Genomic DNA, 19,920 nt, shown 5'->3' with positions numbered 1-19,920 from the left:
AACTTTAAAAATAGCAGTGTCTGTGCATCCTGAGCCAGCAGGTGCTACGGTCTCTCCTCTAGGATTTCTACTTAAAACAGAGCGGGGAGATCTTTTAACCAATTATATTTGTTTTCTTTGAAACCTACCAAGTGTATCACTTATTATCTTAAATGTTTATACTCTTTATAATTAAATTAGAGAAAATCTTAAAATATTACACATTTGGAAAATCGGATAATTTTTCGAAGTGTAAAAAAACTGAAATTACAACAAACTAAAAAAAAAAGGCAATTATACCCTAACAGGTGTTTTTTTTTTTCTTTAAAATTATCCTAGGATTATTTTTACCCACAAAGAATGCCAACATTTTCCAATGAATCTCCATCTTAACATCTTCTTTTTAAAGGAGATGACTGCATCACTACACTAATTCAAATCTTCAAACTTGAGTACGAGTTTTTAAGAGGCATGTTCTAGTCGCTCAACAAACTGGCACAAATTCTTCCTGCTTGTTTTCCTCTTTCTTTCTTTCTTTCCCTTTTTTCTTGACAGGGAAATTATCTTATCCTAAAATACATATTAGTGAAATAGGATTATGAAGCTGCTTCTTCCTTCTGGAATCATCCAGACTTGCCAAAGGAGTTTTCCTTACAATTCAGAAGCTGCTTAATGAGTCCCCTAGCCCATCCTCTGTACTTCCAACAGGGCAGACAACAGGGTTTCTTGTTCTGAGATCACGAGCTTTACTAGGACTATGAGTGGTGGTGATGTGTTGGGGGAAAGGATCTTTCCTTTGTGCAGACACAAGAAATGTGCCCCCAGTTTGGCTCCTTACACTAGTCTAAATGTGGGATGGAACCTGAAACCTTAGAATAGCTTCCAATTTAAACTTTGAAAGTCTAGTGCCAGAAGGTGACCAGCCCCCTGTTGCCTGAGCCTGAGGAGATGACTTTCACCCCACGAGACTCTCGCTATTCTGGAAGACACCAAACTTTAGAACTCTAGGCAATGAAAGACCTGTTACCCTGTTCCTTATATGATCTTCCTTTTGCAGGCAGCTTGGGGTGGGGGATTACTGATGTCCCAGAAGCACAAATGGAAACTGAGCGGCGTGGAGAGGTACACCCACTTTTCTTGCTAACGATGTAAAGTGTGAAAGCTAATGTGAAAAGCAAGTTACATACAATTTCCAAACACCCTTGAGACACAGGTGAACCCATTCTCTGCAGTGTTTGTGTGCCTTGATCTGTGTGGTCATAGACCCATGAACATTACGTGTAAATAACAAAAAGACATCAAATCCTCTATCCGGTAGCCCAGGCAGAATGTTTCTCAAATAGAGATTCCTAACTGGAGTCCGTGGTTGACCAGAGGGCTCAGCAATGACCTTCCTACAATCTCTGAACCAACTACCCAAATTATTTAAAACCTGTTGACAGGTCATAATTTTCTAGGGAGAAGATCTGTAGCTTTCATATTCCACAAAAGGATAATATCCACTGCTATAAGCAAACCAACAAATAACTTTGTACCTTATAATTTATCAGTGTTGAAAGCATGGGTTTGAGGTTTAATACGGCCAGCTGAAAGCAAGACATACTTGTGAGAACCTCATCTCATGGTTTCATTCCCATGATAACTTTCTTTTTTTACATAGCTCTGATGGATGCAGCAAAGCACCTTTTTTTTCAGTGACTAAGCAGTAGATGGTTGAGAAAAGCCTCCAAACCCAAAGGAGGTGATATTTGATTAGCATAAAACATATTCAGGTCTGAAGAAAAAAGGGGAAAAAAATTATAGAATGCAAAATCAGCCTCGGGCTTTGCTGACTGTGCACAGAGGAAGCTCAGCGTCCCCATTCTCCCATTACACCACGGCAGGTCAACAGCAGAGGTGAGCTCTGATACACCAGGCAACTAACTGAGAAAGCCTGAGTTGGTCTGAGGCTGCCAAGGGCCCACCATGCCCTGCCCAGTAGCCAGATGCTGCCCAGGAAGAGTCTCCCACTGGCTTTGCCTCCAGATATCTTGGCACAGTTTCTGCTCCGGGATGAGGAGTGAGGCCGATGGAGCGTGGGAGCATCTGTCGGCGTTGGCTATGGGGCCAAGCCAAGAAGGATGCCCCCGGCGTGCTCCGTGATGCCCAGGCCCGCTCACACACAGAGAACCCGAGGGGCACGGATCACAGAGACAGAGTCAGGGGCACACTGCCTCATTTGTGGAAGACTCAAGAGACCCGCTGAGGCCCAAGTCAGCAGGGTAGCCGTCCGTGAGTCTGCCGGCTGGGGTCAGCGGCTGGCGGGTATCGCCGCCCGGGCTCTGATGACAGGTTCCCACTTAGCTCCAGTCCTCTGGGGCTTCTCCCATGCCCAATTCCTTTTTGCCGTGAAGATCTCTATGGAACCAGACGCTTAAGGAGAAGGCAATGCACTATACAGGGAGAGATGATGGGGAAAAAAAAAAAAAGAACAGCTTGGAAGGTGCCTGCTTGGATGATCAGAACAAGAATGAATTCTCGTGCTTTCAAGAGAGAGGCGGCCTGTACACAGTACCTTCTCTTCTTTAGTTTCTTTCTGACTGGCACAAAATGTAAGTGTCTATTATTGTACTTTTAATGCCATCTGGGACTCCGAGTGCCAAAAGCCAGGGAGCGTCCTCTACCAGTGATGACTTAAAAGCTCACTAAATTACCTACCCTGAGCCTTGGAAAAATAAACACCCACACACTTTTGTACTAAAGACTGTTATTTCAGAGCAAAGCTTAGAACATTCACCGTGGAACATAGTCTCCTCCAATTGCCGCAGTTCTGAAACCGTATTGTACCTAAATCTATAAAGTGGAAGAGCCAAAGATGAAGTTCCCAAAAAAGAGGGACTGCCACCTCTGTACCCGAGAGTATCCGTCTTGCTGACTTATTAGCAAAAGGCACATCATCTTTGGTGAATAAGCTCATAGAGCCAGTGGAAACCCCTGGGCATAATGGGCATGGACATAAGTTTAGGGACAAAAATTTGCCCCACTTGGGGGCACACGTGTTCCCAAGGATTCACTCTAAAACAGAGGAAATCCACGGTCAATTCTTGTCCCCAGATCAAGAGGTTTCCCTGTGGTCACAGGGTCCCCAGAGTGCCCTCTTCACAACAAAATGGCACAAGTCACCAGAGCCTACCTCGCACTCCCTTTGAGTACCTACCAAACTCTCAAAAAGCAGCGTTCTTCTTGCTAACGCTGTCAAATTTTCTAGAGACGGCGTAGCTAAGAGGGTGTGCCCAGAGCCCTAACGCTCCGAAGTACGCTTCTGGGCATTGTAAACTGTCTTCTTTAATCCCTCCCCACAGCAGGCTGCTGTTTGCCTGTAATCTCCCTTTGCGGTCGCCCCCTCTCAAGGCTTTCGGGCCCGGCTGAAGGTCCTGGCCCTGCTTCTGCCATCACTGCCCGCACTCCTGCCCCGAGAGCCGGCGGTTTAGAAATTCAGCTCAGTAGTGACTGAACCTCTGCCATATGCAAGGCGCAGCACCAGGCCCAGTGAGGGCACAAAGACGAATATGGTGTGAAGCCTATTTTCAAAGGGCTTAGAATCTGGTAGGGAAGAGTGGCAGTCAATGATGGGTTAAACTTCAAGGCAGAGAAAGTAAAGGCTCAAGAGACAGACAAGAGAGCTGACTGGCAAGCGCAGAGAAAGGGATGATTCCTGCTAAACGGGGTTATTCACGGAAGCCTTCGCGCGGGGGTGGGCATTGGGGCTGTGTCAGGCGGAAGTGGAAGATGGACATTCAAGGTGAAGAGCAAGGGCATGGAGGTTTGAAAGGGTCCTTGGAGGAAGTCCAGATAAGTTTGGATGGAGACTGAGAGGGACTCACGGCAGTGAGTAGGGAGCTCGTGGAGTATCCACAAGTCCTGCCCGGGGAGTCTCAGTGGAGGGCCTGCCCACAGGACCAAGTCAGGATCAACATAAATCCCTGAGCTGAGAATCCCTGCTCTCAGAGCCATTATTTTGCATGGAGAGCATTATATTTCTCAGATTGGGAGGTGGGGTGAAAGCCCCTGCAGTAGCAGCCATGGGGACGGGGCAGGGGGGCAGTGAGGAGACGAGTCTTATGATCTCACCTGCCCTTTGGAGAGACAGCTCTGGATTTGGGAGGAGATGGAGGCCAGGGACCCAGTAGAAGCCACTGAGCTCTCGAGAATGTCCAGGTGAGGGGTAGCGGTGGTGGCAGAAGCTAAGGGTGAAAACCCGGGTGGTAGCGGCTGGGAGGGAAATAAGTGGATGAACCCAGCCATGTGGCTTCCATGCAACAGGACGAACCACCACAGAGACCTGCTTGTCTACGGGACCACATGTAATTTAAAGAACCAGTGCTTCTGTTGACTTCCCTTGCTTCTGAAACACTTTGTGTATATATATAGATAAGTCGCGCTCTAATTACATGAAGACCACTGTATATTACAGAATGCTTAAACACTCTTTGTATATAACACTTTCTTTTGCCTTATTTTCCAATACTTTAAGAAATTCCACACTCTCTGCCTTGACAGACTTTACAGTCTTATATAATATGTTGAAAAGTACGGGGGACATTTTTTTGTAGATATCTTTGACCAAGCTAGCATTAGCTTGTTGTACTCTAGGAAGCATCTTCCTCAAAAGTTACAAGCACCAAGTACCACAGAATAAAGCACTTCATACAAAGTTTAAAAAAAAAGCTAGAGCTGCAAGGGGTGATATCGGGAGAGCAGAAAGAAGACAATGATACTAACACCTGAGGTTTGAGAGCTAGATGTGCGGGAGGAGGACAGTGTGAGGCACTGAGGCACAGAACACACGTGAAAGAACAGATCTGGAAGGATGAGGAGGGGCACGTTAATGAGTTCATGTGGGGTCTGCTGAGTTTGAGGTACAAGTGAGGGCACAAGGACATATCTTAAAACAGCCCTCAGGGAGTCAGTTTTCTCTAACTTACAATAAATCACAGAAGGTTCATGACTGAACCTCACAGCAAAAGATTTTGAAATGAACCTGAGGCTGTTTTTCATAAATTGCCAACATTTCTCAAACAAACTAAGGGCATGTCATTGAATCACTCTGTGCAGCTTTTTGCCATCTTTATGAGGCAGCCCTTCTGCGAGAGAGGCAGGACAAGGAACTCAGTGACGGGTAGTCGTGGGCCTCGACAGCATCTACTCTAAAAATTTAGACAAGTTGGCCACAGCATTGAAACAAACACCTCCAGTCAGAGAAATGAACAGTTATTCTCTCCTCCATCAAGTGTCATTACCGACAAAGCTGAGTTTCATCAGGATTAGGCATGGAGCTGTAGAATATTCTAGAAGCAGTGTATATGGGCTCAAAGTTCCACAGTGTGTAAATGATAGAATTGAAATCAATAGTAGGAGCCAAACTTGTTTAATGCTTACTGTGTATCAGAAGATGAGCTGGCCTATTTACTGATTCAGATGAGATCCCCAGGCCAGAAAACCTTCTCTGACTGGCCAACTGATGCCCACCACTCATCAGATAGAAGAATGGGATGTTTCCCAGCTTCTCATTTCTTCCCAAGGTTCTTGGGCTTGGGAAGCAACTCGAGTGCTGGGAGCAGGTGAGCCCAAGTCTGTTGTTCAGCCAGAGGAGGGCCAGCGATCTGCAGGACTCTGGAGCCAGCTGCCATGGGTAGCTCTACTTTCCCTCCTCCTGTGAGTCTGTTTATACCAAGGTCACATTCATGATTCTCATCCCCAAGGATCCCTTAGGCTCTCAGAAGACATGCACAGGGGCTCACCTTGCCTGATAAACCCGTGAAGTGAGCGATGGGAACTCACTCATGGAGGGGACACTTGCTTTCCCTGGGAGCCAAAGGAGGAGCCGGTTGGAGCAGTTCAGCGGGAGTGAGAGAGAGAAGTTGAATGAAGTTGAAGAAGTCTGCAGAGAAAATAACACTTGATCTGGGACTTAAAGAATAAGTAAGACTTAGACAAGTGGAGCAAAGAGAGATGACATTCCAGGAAGAAGAAATAACATTAAGAGACCCAGGAGCATGAGAATAGAATTTTCTGAGAATAAAAAATAATCTGGTGTGATGAAAATGGTGTCATGAAAAATGAAAATTGGTATGGGATAGAGCAAGGACATAAGACTGAATACATGGCCTGTGCTTGCCCTTGATGGCATTATTATTATTATTATTATTATTACTATTATTATTATAAGAATCTGACCCAGAATTATGGTTTAGACTTTTCAAATAGCATAAATCCCTGACAATATCTATTACTGATGGGAGAGCATTGTATTTCTCAAGTGTGTTGGGACAAAATAGATTGAAAACTGCTATAGGAACCATAGCATATCCCACCTGTGGTATAGAAGGACGTGTCTGGGTCAGAGAAGAGATGAAAATGGGATGAACTAGAAGCTATTATGAAAGGACGGATATGAAAAATGTAATAATCAATTGAAGAGGAAGAAGGAGAGATGGGTGAGAAGAACAAAACTAAGCAGTGAAATAAGCCATCGCTTTACACCCCAGGCCACTATGGTAGTGCCTCCAGGAACAATAGAGGCACGTGAGGACAGCCCCTTCACCTGCTTGGTGCCCTCCTCCTTGGCCGCCAAAGGCGGGATGCTGGACTGGATGATCCCAGTCACTCAAAGGGACTCTCAGATCACATGGAGGCTGGCTGAATTCCTCCATGGAAGCTAAGGGGGAGCCGCATGAAGATGCCCATCCTCGCCTACTCTCTCTGTAGACAAAAAAAGGTTGTAGGTTTAAGAGTCCACGTCTTATGTTGTAAACTTAGTGTCATCCAGGAGTCTGAGAAACAATGCTAAGAACCTCAAAGCTCTGTTGGCCCGGCACAAGACCTTGTAGCCTGAGCCTGTCATAGGTGCCACCCTCTTAACTCCATTTCTTTCCTTTAGGGCCAACTCTGTGACATGGAACCCACACAAGATGATGGGCGTCCCTTTGCAGTGCTCCGCTCTCCTGGTCAGAGAAGAGGTACGTCTTTCCTGATTCATGGCCCAGTCCATCAGTAGAGTTTGGTAGAGTAAATGTGTGTAGTGATGGAATCAGAATGAAGGATGATTCACAGCCTAGAACAGTGAGTCATATCCAAAAAGAAGAAATCGTTCATGAGGATAATTATGAAGTCCTGCTCTTATTTCCATGTAGAGGATGATTCTATTTTGAGTTAACAAGACAAGCATGTTTCTTACATGGCTAAATTATGCGTGTGTGTGTCTGGCTTACTTTATTTAGCATAATGTTTGCAAGGTTCATTTATGTCATAGCGTGTACCAAAATTTCATTCCTTCTGTGGCTGAACAATATTCCATTGTATGAATGTACCACAGTTTGTTTATCCATTCATCCTTCAGTGGACATTTGGGTTAATTCTGCTTTTTGGCTGTTATGAATAGAGCTGCTCTGAGCATTTGTGTACGATTATTTGTTTGACTATCTGTTTTCAAATGAGGGAACTGTTTTCAATGGAGGAATGGAGCTGCTAAATCATATGGTAATTCTATATTTACCTTACTGAGGAACTGCCAAAGTGGCTGAAACATTTTACTGTCCCACCAGCGTGCATGAGAGTTCCAACTTACTCTACATCCTTGCCAACATTTCTAAGAAAACACAGCTAAATTTAGCTCTTAAATTTAGGTCTTTGAACCATTTTGAGTTAATGTTTATGTACGGTGTGAGGTATGAGTTTGCATGCAATATCCAGTTCCCCCACTACCATTTATTGAAGAGACTACTCTTTCTCCATTGAATGGTCTTGGCACCCTTGTTGAAAATCAATTAGCCATAGATATATGGATTTAGCTAAATTGTACTTCTAAAAAAGGCATAGAACATTAGGTTGTAAACTCAGCAGGGTCCACAATGAGTCAAGAGAAACTTAGGATTCATAAAATACCAATGGGTTAAAAAAAAGAGTTTCAGAATGAGGAAGGTCGTAGTCTCCCACTGTCCTCCATGCCTGGAGTGGTTGCTTAGGTCAATGCCAAATTGCATATGGGACCCCAACAAGCTAGGGTTCAAACTGTGGGGAACAATTGGTGAGCATGTGAGAGGGATGGTTGAAATAACTAAGGATGTTTAATTTAAAAAGAAAAAGAAACTTGAAGGGCTGGAGGATGGCAGCCTTCACAGTTTAAGTGACTCTCAAGTGGAAGAGATTCATTTTTTCCTTGCAGCTTCAGGGAACGGGCCCAGTAGCACTGGGTTTGAATCAGAATATGCTATGATTTTAGGTCTGACTTCCGGTCAATGAAAGGAAAACTTTTCTAAAAATTAAGCTTCCCCAGAGGTAATGAATCTGGGTAATGAAATAAATTCACTGCCAGGGGAAGTGATTGGAGATTGGACAGCCACTTATTAGTAAGAAGATAGAAAAGATTCCTTCGTTGAGAAGGAGTAAAATAAAAGCTCTAGGATCCCTTCCAAATCCAAGAGTTTATGATACTCTGACGGCATGTCCCTTATTGAGATATAAGGAATAATGCCATTGTATAAGACTGTATTAAGTATGCTGTGATAAGAGAGTTCCGGGTTTAAAAAAATCCTAGGGTATTTTAGATTGAAGAGTTAAAAGGAAGTTTTGTTACTTCAGGGCATATCAGAGCCTTTAATATGCTGATATATATTGCAACTACCTTTGAAGAAGGGATTTATGATGTAGAGTTTCCTAAATTTATTTGACCCTGGGAATTTCTTTTACAGCAACTATTTGAGAGCACAGCAATTATTAGTGTACTTAAAATCGTTGGCCACATAACGGTCTATAACTTTTTAATGGCTTGGAATCAGAGTATTTATTATCTCATCAAGGCCCTTTATGTGAAAAACATGACTTTTATTTATCCTTTTGTATAGTGAGACTGATGCCGGCCAGCCTTTGGGAGGTCCTATGTTTTGAGTTGCTTTTCCTATCCCAGGTCCACTCTATCCACCATTCCAGACTCTGGGGTGATCTCCCTACGACTGTGGCACCTTTTTGTGAGCAAGCTTACATGCCAAGCTTCTGTGACCATGAAACAAAATTGAAGCACCTGTTGCAATTTTCAATCTTATTGGTCTTTGAGTGAATTTTCTTTTTCAAATCCAAAGTCATTCTACTACTCTATTACAGTTATTTAATTTCCCTGAATCTCAATGAATTCAACTGCAAATGAAGCCCAAACTATAGGGTCCAGCTCAGCTTCATTGCCTACCATATGGTCTTTTAGGACCCAGTTAAATTTTAGTTGCATTACAGTTTGCTTTCATTTGATACATTTTTTTTTTAAAGAATTCTCACTTCTAACTTCAACTTGGTGACCACGTTTTAGGCTTCTCTCTTCTCTTGTCATGAGTCACAAGGAAAAAAAAACAACAAATGTCAAAGCTTCTGTAAAATCACAATTATACTGTAGATAATGAAAGAGTCAAAGGCTTCCTGTGGTTCGTGACAAATTGAAACGTGGTGGGGTTTCTGGTGAGGAGACGGACAATGCTGTTTTAGTCAGAGAGCATGATTCATTCACTGTTCTTTGGAATCGTTCAGTCACTTTGCCACCCATTTTCCATACCAAGCTCCTGGTGATGGGGCAAATTAATGATCATTGGCAATGAAATGTCCCAATGAAACAAGCAGCCGAGTATAAAAATGCAGTACTAACCCCTCTTGAAAGGGGAACATGGCATTTGAAAGATTGGTTATTTAAGACCTCTCAGAATAACAATGTCTTTATTGTTTTAGATTTCAGCATATAAAAATAACAATAAACTATCTTAAAAGCTATGACTTCCAAAGAGGACTCAAACCCTAACAGCCAAATGATAAAGTACTTGAACTAAGTATGAATGAAACACTAGAATAATCTCACTATTAGTATTTTACAGAACCAAAGAGTTTCTAAAGTATTTTAATTACAACAAAATTAAAACAGCAGGATGTTCCCTCAAAGAACAAACATTATATTCTGATTATGATTGTTTCTAAAGAAACACATTCTCTTAAAGAGTTAAAGCATATATGCCCCTGTTGTTAACCTGTAGTTACATTTGACCCTGAGCCATTTATCCCACAGAACTGACCTATCCCCACAGCTCATACTGTCCAGATATTGGTCCCATTTTATTTTATTTTTCACTTTTTTAGAGAGAGAGAGTGCACACATATGTACAAGTGCGCAAACAGTGGTAGGGAGGGGCAGAAGGAGAGAATCTTAAGCAGGCTCTATGTGGAGCCCGATGCAGGGCTCGATCTCACGACCCTGAGATCACAACCTGAGCTGAAATCAAGAGTCAGACACTTAACCAACTGAGCCACCCAGGAGCCCCTTGGCCCATCTTAAACATTTGATTCTTCCTGCTTTCTTTCTCCAGGAAATTTGGTGTCCCTTTAAAATTTTTTTTTCTTAATAATTTTCACCACAATGTAAATCTAACAGAGTACTTGATCAAGTCAGTAGAGTTTCCTAAGTTTTCTCTTCTCTTCTAGGGATTGATGCAGAGTTGTAACCAGATGCATGCCTCCTACCTCTTCCAGCAAGATAAACACTACGACCTGTCCTACGACACTGGGGACAAGGCCTTACAGTGCGGACGCCACGTTGATGTTTTCAAATTATGGCTAATGTGGAGGGCAAAGGTGAGCTTGTGTAGATAGGCCGAATGTCAACTAAAGACAGAAACTTTATTTGGTGACCCTTATTATGCGGTTAAAAATGGATTTCCAAATCGAAAATTACCCAGGATTAAGTTTCTTTAATCCCGTGTCTAGATATCTGCCTTCTGCATGGGCAAGGACAGGAGCCAAATTGCTTCTAATGCTCATCCATCTAGAAAACAAACCCAGATTGCATTCTACAGCAGAACATCTGGATTCTTAAGAGGCGTTTTGTTGTTGTTGTTGTTGTTGTCTCTCACCTCTTGGTTTTTACCCAGTGATTGATCCCTTGGGGAAGTTGAAGCCCTCCTTTTGATTGGAGGACAAAACCCACCACGATAGCTTCCTTTTCACATTTCAAGGGATATCGTCTAGTTATAAAGCTTTAAAAAAAAAAAAACCAAACCCTGGAACTACCCAGTGACTTCATTTTGTGAGCTTTCTCTGTTTACCCCAGAATTTAACTACCCTTGATCACTCCACTCAGAAACAGAAACTCTGTAATGGTGCACAGTTTGGGCTTGACTCATTGCCACCTTCAAAGAGGATACCTGTGTGCTGAAATGTAAGCAGGCTGGAAAGGTCAAAGATTTTCTTTCTCATTTGGATGAGATTCCTAATTTCAATGTTACAAATCAGTGACTTCCCACCAGGTTTCATTTACCTCCCACAGGAGGCAATGGCCAGAGCCAGCTGGACATGCCAGAGACACCCAACTGCTAGAAAACCCACCGCTCAAAGAGTCCATAAGGGAAACTTGATGAAGGAAACAAGAAAGGGCGAGGTTAGAGGGAGGCTGGCATGCCCCGAGGTCCTCCATGTTTGAGGGAGGGGCTGGATTGGGCTGGATGCTTTCTCAGTAGCCCACACAAGTAGGGGGGCCCTCCCATCCCAGGGGACACACAGATAACTTGGTCAGCACGCGTGCAACCTGCCAGGGTGAGATCACAGATTGTGCCTGTGTAAGGAACCATGTCTACAGCAGAAAGTTCCCTATGCCGTGGTTTTGGGGTTTTTTTTATTTAATTTAATTTAATTTTATTATGTTAGTCACCATACAGTACATCATTAGGGGTTTTTTTAGCATTTTTAAAAGATTTTATTTATTCATTGGATAAATAAATACAGAGAGAGACAGAGAGCGTGAGCAGGGGGAGAGGCAGAAGGAGAGGGAGAAGCAGGCTCCTGAGGACCCTGGGATGATGACCTGAGCCGAAGGCAGACGCTTAATCATCTGAGCTACCCAGGTGCCCCACATCATTAGTTTTTGATACAGTGTTCCATGATTCATTGCTTGCGTATAACACCCAGTGCTCCATGCAATATGTGCCCTCCTTAATACCCATCACCAGGCTCATCCATCCCCCCACCCCCCTCCCTTCTGTAACCCTCAGTTTGTTTCTTGGAGTCCATAATCTCTCATGGTTCATCTCCCCCTCGGACCTCCCCCCCTTCATTTTTCCCTTCCTTCTCCTAATGTCCTCCATAAGACTTTTCAAAGTCAACTGAATGCCTGAGCAGGAGAGAGGCAGATAGCTAACAAGAAACAGAGGGGGTTTGGGTGTGAAATAATGCAGTCAGCAACTATCTAAAGGAAGTCTCTAAAGATCTATTCAGGAAAAAGGCAGTTTATTTTTTTTTTTTTACTTTATTTATTTATTTATTTGAGAGAGACAGAGTGAGAGGGAGAAGCAGGCTTCCTGAGGAGGAGGGAGCCCGATGCGGGGCTCGATCCCAGGGCCCTGAGATCATGACCTGAGCTGAAGGCAGACACTTAACTGAGGACACTTAATGAGTGAGCCACCCAGGCGCCCCTCTGAATCTCTTCTAATTGGTACTAAGTATGGAGCGGCTGCCTGGAGTTATTGCCCTAGTAAAAGTGGTGGGATGGGCAGGGGCCCCCTCCTCTCTCAAAAGAGCTTGCACAAGGACACTTACTGGGTCCCCACCACCCAAGATAAGACTCATTCTTTGGAATGAGTCTCATTTGGCAAAAATAAATAAATCAAGAGCAGGAGTTATTGGCGTCCTCTCAAACTGTTTGAAAATGAGTAGGTTTTTCATTTCATTGATTGGTGGGAATCAAAACTGATGAACATGAACATCAGCTAGGCAGTGGAGGAAAACTTGATCTCTAAATATTGCTCAGGATCATCCTTTTTGTCCCCTTTTCCTGTGGTGTTTCTATTACGATGACGATCATTAGCTATATTTACACAAAAGTGTTCCTCTCATGCTTCATCGGTTCCTGCAGCTCCTTTTCCATCTGAAGCCCCCTCGCCAGCATGGGGCAACGGTTGGCTGTAAGAGAAATAACTTGCAGGCCATCAGGTGTGAATGAAACAACAAGAACAACTGAAGCCTGAAATAAGGGCCGAGGAGCTAGACTCTAACGCACTGAAGTAAAGGCATCAAAAGAGGGAAGAAAAAAAAGAAAAAAAAAAAAACAAAGAAACAATCCCAGCAGCCGCATAATTTATCCGTAAATTAGGGATGCATATTCCTTTAATTTCTCCTGCCAAACTTAAGTATCTAGACACATAAATGGCAAAAAACTTCCATTTGCTTTTCGACTTAAAGCTGCGTGTTTTGCAAAATGAAATGGTAATAACGATCAAAGCCCTAAGCTCAGTCCTACAGTCCGGAGGAGTGGGGAGGGTAGTCACCCTCTTGTGAGAGCTCTCTAGTGATGCCAGCCAGGGAAGAAGTCAGCCTGCCCTCAGAAGAACCGAGAAAGAGCAAGCTATGACATTCCATCTCCTATCCCCTCGGGCATGAGAAAAGGATCTGCAAAAACAATACTGAGGAGGAGGCAGCATTAATCAGTAAACCCGCTGTTATCAGATATGCCTGGAGACTGCAGCATTCAAGTGAATCCACATTTTCTCCTTCGCAATACAAACCACATGAAAATAAGTAACCTAACTATAAATATTCCTTAATCCGTTAATGACTGATGGAGCTAAATGCACTGACAGACAGTCTCCACATTAAGTCCAAGAGAACTTGATGAAAGCAACTATATGCAAAAAAAAAAAAAAAAAAAAAAAAATGAGCCTCTTGATGTGATGCTGGCAGGCTTTCCGGACAGTAATACCAGACGTAAGCCTGTCAGGAGCAAAGGCCCTGTGCCTGCCCTCAGCTCTGTTCTTAGTGAGGAGATCTTTCATTCTGTCTGTATTTTATTAGAGAATGTTAAATAAGACTTGGTGGTTATTTTCCAGATTTTCCAGATTTCCTCGGTGGGTAAAACTCAGAGTAGATAGAAAAAAACAAAAAGAGAGAAAGGAAGGAAGGAAGAAAGGAAAGAGGGAAGGAAGGAAGGGAGGAAGAAAGAGAAAGAGAAAGGAAGGAAGGAAGGAGGGAGGGGAGGAAGAAAGAGAGGGAGAAAGAGAAAGGAAGAAAGGAAGGAAGGAAAGGGAGGGAGGGGCAGAGGGAGGGAGGAAGGAAGGAAGGGAGGGAGGAAGAGTGGGGGAGGGAGGGAGAGGAAGGAGGGAGGAGAAAGGAAGGGGGAAGGAAAGAAAGAGGGAGGAAGGAAGGGAGAGAGAGAGGGTGGGAGGGAGAGGGAGAGAGACGGGAGAATGAACGAACCTTAATTTTAGGTCTGCAACCATGGCTCAATGTGTAACTACCTAGTTTTCATGGTAAATTTCTCTGTGTATGGTTATGCAAATTAGCAGGTTTCCTTATAGTTTTCTGTGATTGGCCTCCCTCATTAAAAATGTAGATAACAGGGCGCCTGGGTGGCTCAGTTGGTTAAGCGACTGCCTTCGGCTCAGGTCATGATCCCGGGGTCCTGGGATCGAGCCCCGCATCGGGCTCCCTGCTCAGCGGGAAGCCTGCTTCTCCCTCTCCCACTCCCCCTGCTTGTGTTCCCTCTCTGGCTGTGTCTCTCTCTGTCAAATAAATAATCTTTAAAAAAAAAAAATGTAGGTAACAGAGGGACTGGCAAATGGCTGAGAAAAAAAAAAATACCAGGAGAAAACCATTAAAGGGAAAGTGATACGAGGCATCCTTTGCTGAGTGACTGAATGAATGTTCACTTTCTCTCTAAAATATCAATTTATTTTAATAAGTAGCTAATGAGTATCTGTTATTGTGCCTGATGCTGGGTGGGATGAGGGGGCCACAATTTTCCAGACGAGGTAAGCTAAATGCACAGATAACCATCACACAAGACAGAAAATAACTGGTTGTAAAAGAAACACAGACGCACCTTGAGAAGTTAAAGGATGGAAAGCCTGTTCCTAGTTTGAGAGCCAAAAATGATTTATTAAGAGGTCACCTCGGAAACGGGTCTAGAAGAGGATAGGTACAATATGTAGGATTTCAACCAGCAGAGCTACGTTATTAACGCAATTAACCTGGTGCCGATAGAGATGGTTCCTCAGAACATACTCTGTAAAAACACTGCCCCGGGGATTAAAAGTAGACTTCCATCCACTCATCCATTCAGTCCACAAATGTACATTGAGCACCTAATGTATGCCAGCCCTGCTGGTACGAGCGAGACAGTGGTGAACAAAAGAAACACCAGTGTGTGCCCTTGTGGAGTGTGCATTTCAGCCATGTCAGCCTAAACCAATCCTAAGTGTGTGGGCAATGAGGGAGAAAATAAAACCATCTTTCTCCTGCAGCTCCCTCAGCGTAACTCAGACGCTGGGGTCCAGACTTTGATTTAGGCGCACCGGTCAGAGCCCTCCTCAGCTTCCTTCATAGCAACCCGGGTCATGGTGATGTCACGCCTGATCAAGTTTTCCAGGGTATTCCAGGTATCCTGTTATTCTCAGAGTAACAACTGTGTGGCATAGAACAACTACTCAGAAAGTAATTGATGAATGAGTACATTTTGGAGAATCTCCTAAAAGCCTTCAAAACCTTGAAAATAAAATATGGCTCTTATTCCCATAAATATCCAACATGAAGAGACAGGCTTCTAAGAGCACACTAGAGTTTCCTGTGTCATCCCCACCCCCCCCACCCCCCCGCCCATCCCTTGTACCTCTTTAGCTTACAACTAGGGATGGTCAGGTTACTCCTGATCATCTCAAGTAAAGTCCTAGACCAGCAAAGGCCAGAGGACTCCCCATCCAGTCTGTGATGATCACACTGCCTTTGCAATACAACTCCTTTTCAGAGCATTCATTTTACTTTACCATGTCCCTGTGTGGGAGGGAAATCACACAGACACCACCCTTCCCATGTGATCAGGGAGATTAGCCAAGGCCATGGGGCTGGACAGGCTCAGAGTCCTGCTGGTCCCAGCCATCTCCTGGATCGAGTACGTGCCAGCTTAAAGCCAACTCTGGACCGGTCCAAAGGATCCAGTTTGGAGAACAATGAACTTCTCTCCCTCCCACTTAAGGGCCATCCCCAGTGTACCCAAACTGCCAGGTCAGTCCAAACCAACCCCAAATCCTTGACACCACAAAGTCATAGAGTGCATGGTGTAGGCTCTGGCCCGAGTGTTCAGGCATCAATCAGGGCCCTTCCTTGGGGTCATCAGGAACCAGTCAGACTCTTTGACCAATCAACTTGGGTGGCAGTCTCCATAGAAATGATTCCTGAGCCCATCAGATTTCTTTAAGGCTTCAGATGTTAAAGTCACTGGCTAGGCTGCATCCCCCTTTTAGCTGAAATGATGAGACCATCAGTAGGAGCACGGGCCCATCTTATGTCCATTACAGCTGCTCCCTCCAGTTTCCATGTTGGATTAGTCACGGGTTGGCCTCTTCCAAGTGCTCCTGGAATAAGCGTTAGCTGTTTGTCTAAGCTTTCCATTAGCACTCCAGAAATGCTGAAGGAGTTAGGAGGAAAGCCATTTTGAAAAGTAATGCCCTGGAGTGTCCTGAGGTCCGTTAAACAGCTCCAGTCCACAGCTGTAGCGTTCTTTTTCACAAGTTCTTGGGCTTCCGGAGCTGGAAACTAAAAGACCTCCCTGGTAATGTTTGCCCATTACCAACACATGAGTCATTTATCCCCAGAGGAGAAATCTAATGAGCTTTGCAGAATGACAGGCTAACAAAGCATCTGTGTGCCCCTTAAGATTCATACATTCATTTGTTCAACAAATCTTCATTGAGTACCTACCCTATTTGTTCTATAATGGGGTTACATTGGTGAACAAAAGTGGGATCTGGAAATGGTAAATTTTCATGATGGGCAGGGGCTAAGCTGGCCTGCTGGGGGCTCCCTGATGATGCTGCTTCTCCACAGGAGAAGAACAGCCCAGCCTCCTGTCATTACTGACTTCCATAATTACCCCTCAGAGTGGCAGAGGCAAATTTTCCCCTCGAGTAATCAAAATAATTGCCTACTAGAGAATGGGGCCTCGGGAAGAAGAGGAGTCCGCTGTAGGGAACTGTGATGACATGAAAGGAACTAAAACACCTGAGGGGGGAGCATCAAAGGAGAAATAATCACCAGAAAAGCCTCTGGAAGCACAGTCTTATGCAAGGAAAGTGTGGAGCAGCCCTGAGGTGGAAGTGGCAGAGAAAGCATCAGTCTCCAGAGAGATTAGCCCCACAGAGAGTCCACCCGCCTGATAAGCTTTCTTCTCTTACTCAGGGCACCACTGGGTTTGAAGCACATATTGATAAGTGCTTGGAGCTGGCAGAGTATTTATACAATATCATAAAAAACCGAGAAGGATACGAAATGGTGTTTGACGGAAAGGTACGTATTCTGATCTCTACAATCCCAAAAAGTTTAGTCAGTTCCAGTTCTTACCAGTTCTTATCACGGATTTTTTTTTTTTATGTCAATCATGTACTGTCCAGGTAAAGGGGAGCACTACAAAGGAGAAGCTGGGCTGATGGGGTCACTGTCCTGAGCTGGAGTAAAAAACGCAAACTGACAAAACAATAACTCTATATAATGTGGCGAAAGTCAGGCACTCCAAAAGTGATTATGGATTTAAAATAGGAATTCTATTCGGAAGCTGCAGAATAGGTTTGAAATGTCCTTGGAATTTTCTAAATGGCCACGATGGGCCGAGTGTGAATCTTACTTTCCTCCTTATAGCCTCAGCACACAAATGTCTGTTTCTGGTACGTGCCCCCGAGTCTGCGTGTCCTGGAGGACAATGAAGAGAGAATGAGCCGCCTCTCAAAGGTAAGTGATACAGGCTTCTCTGGTCCGGACATCAGCGCGTCTAGTGGGCCTTGCACATGCATGGCGTCTCTCTAGAGAGGAGAAATCCAACCTTGACCTTGGTGCACAGGCCCACTCCCCTTCATGGGCTCCTACAGAACCAGGCCATTCAGACCTGGTATAGCCAGACTTTTGACTACTCTGTTTGCTTCTTTTTTCCTGAGAGCAAGTTTATGATATCTTAAAATAAGCAATCAGGTGACAGCTTTACTGTCATTCACAAATCATACATTATATGTTAAAAAAAAAAAAAAGAAGAAGATAGCAAGAGGGGAAGAATGAAGGGGGGGAAATTGGAGCGGGAGACGAACCATGAGAGACTATGGACTCTGAGAAACAAACTGAGGGTTCTAGAGGGGAGGGGGGTGGGGGGATGGGTTAGCCTGGTGATGGGTATTAAGGAGGGCACATACTGCATGGAGCATTGGGTGTTATACGCAAACAATGAATCATGGAACACTACATCAAAAACTAATGATGTAATGTGTGGTGATTAACATAACATAATAAAATAAAATTTTAAAAAATATATAAGGGCAAAAAAAAAAAAAGAACCCTTGGTGAAGTTGGCTGACCTGCCCAGCAAAACTGTTAAAAACACAGAAGAGATTCCAGGCACCAGCAATGGTTAGAAATCAGAGCTGCTACTGACCCTCTTGAGATGCCAAGGTCAAGGCTACCCTGTGGAGTCTTTAGAGCTATGGTGAACCCCAGAAGGGCCCGGGGGCAGGGAACAATACTAATGGCCACTGTGTAGAGTGCATGTTGTGTCCCAGGCTCAACTGTGATCTAGCATTAAATCACTCAATTATCATAAGTGTTAGAAAGGACTGAAGAAGACAATTTAGGTGACACAAACAAACTTCATTTAACACTTCATGAAGCAGGCAGCCTCCATTCCCAGGGGTCCAGAGAACTGCAAAATGGGGTGGAATGCAAGAAGCTTTTATAGGATGAAGAATAAGGAACAGGAAGAGAAAGATAGAAAATGAATAAGGAGGGGCACCTGGGTGGCTCAGTCGGTTAAACGTCCAACTCTTGATTTTGGCTTAGGTCATGATTTCAGGGTCGTGAGATGGAGCTGCGCGTCAGGCTCTGTGTTGGGCATGGAACAAGCTTGAGATTCTCTTTCCCTCTCCCTCTGCCCACCCTCCCCGTTTGTGTGCATGCATGCACGCGCTCATGCACCCTCTCTCTCTCTCTCTAAAAAAAAAAAAAGGAAAAGAAAAAGAAAATGAGTAAGGAACAACAAAATAAGTATAGAGCCCAGGGTTGGCTTGGCGTTGGGGATTTCCTGACTGGATATTCCATGTTTCTGGTTAAACAGAGCATTTGCAGGGTTATGCAAGTTAAGTGTCCATTTCCTGATGTGACATCTGGGCAGAAGCAGCCCCATCATGGGCCTAGAAATTTACTTCAGTCTAAGCAAACTAATCTGGGAAGCACTGCTGTCTCCCCATTTTGCTGAGGGGGAAACTGAAGCACAGAGAGGAAAAAAAAAAATCACTTTCCCAAAATCACTGACTCCAGAGCTGGAGGGCTTGAACTTCAGATTCTTCTGTGGCCAGTAAGATATCCTTTATCTTTTTTCCTCTCCTGCTCCCATCACTTACACATGGGTGAGATTCGGTTGATAATGTACCCCAAAGAGAATCTTGAAGGGAGGTAATTGTGGAGCCCCATCTCAGTGTTGAGGAATGGGAAACTAGGGTTGATTGTGTGTATTTGGATCTCAGAGCCTGGGTTAGTTGGTTGGTTGGTTTTCCATTTACCACAAAGGAGGGGACTTCTTCCAGTTGCTGTCAGGAACAGGGGAGGCCCTCTCCCCCACTGCGAAGGAGCCTGGGCTGCCTCACTGACCTTTCAGAATATTTTATTTCCTTCTATGTCAAACAACAGGATTTTTTGTGGTTTAAAACCTCCAGGAAGGCTTATAAATGTGAATACCTGCCAGTAGACAATCCAGGATCAAACCTTCATCAGGAAGAAACTGACACATAGTTGAGGAGTTTAAGTGAAGCCTCCTAATTAGAGTAGTGGTTTGCAATCCTGGCCACACATTAGAATCAGCCTGAAGCTTTATAGAAAACACTGATGACCAGGTCTTAACCCTGAGAATTTATTTTTTTT

At 44.2% G+C, this 19,920-nt stretch overlaps 1 protein-coding gene across 2 annotated transcripts in view; it reads left to right on the top strand.

The window, feature by feature from the left end:
- Window positions 1–19,920, top strand: part of GAD2 (glutamate decarboxylase 2) — an 81,656-nt gene that overhangs the window by 50,836 nt on the left and 10,900 nt on the right. For both annotated transcript variants that reach the window (XM_081820756.1, XM_081820755.1), the window contains 5 exons: window positions 1,037–1,101; window positions 6,899–6,977; window positions 10,471–10,620; window positions 17,206–17,313; window positions 17,662–17,751. In XM_081820756.1, coding sequence (XP_081676882.1) covers window positions 1,037–1,101; window positions 6,899–6,977; window positions 10,471–10,620; window positions 17,206–17,313; window positions 17,662–17,751 — 492 coding nt within the window. The remainder of the gene's footprint in view (window positions 1–1,036; window positions 1,102–6,898; window positions 6,978–10,470; window positions 10,621–17,205; window positions 17,314–17,661; window positions 17,752–19,920) is intronic.

This window comes from Leptonychotes weddellii, chromosome 5, assembly GCF_054177405.1.
Source record: "Leptonychotes weddellii isolate Sample4059 chromosome 5, ASM5417740v2, whole genome shotgun sequence".
Lineage (NCBI taxonomy): Eukaryota > Metazoa > Chordata > Mammalia > Carnivora > Phocidae > Leptonychotes > Leptonychotes weddellii.
Note: the sequence above shows the minus strand (reverse complement) of the source record. Positions and strands in the feature narration are given on the sequence as shown.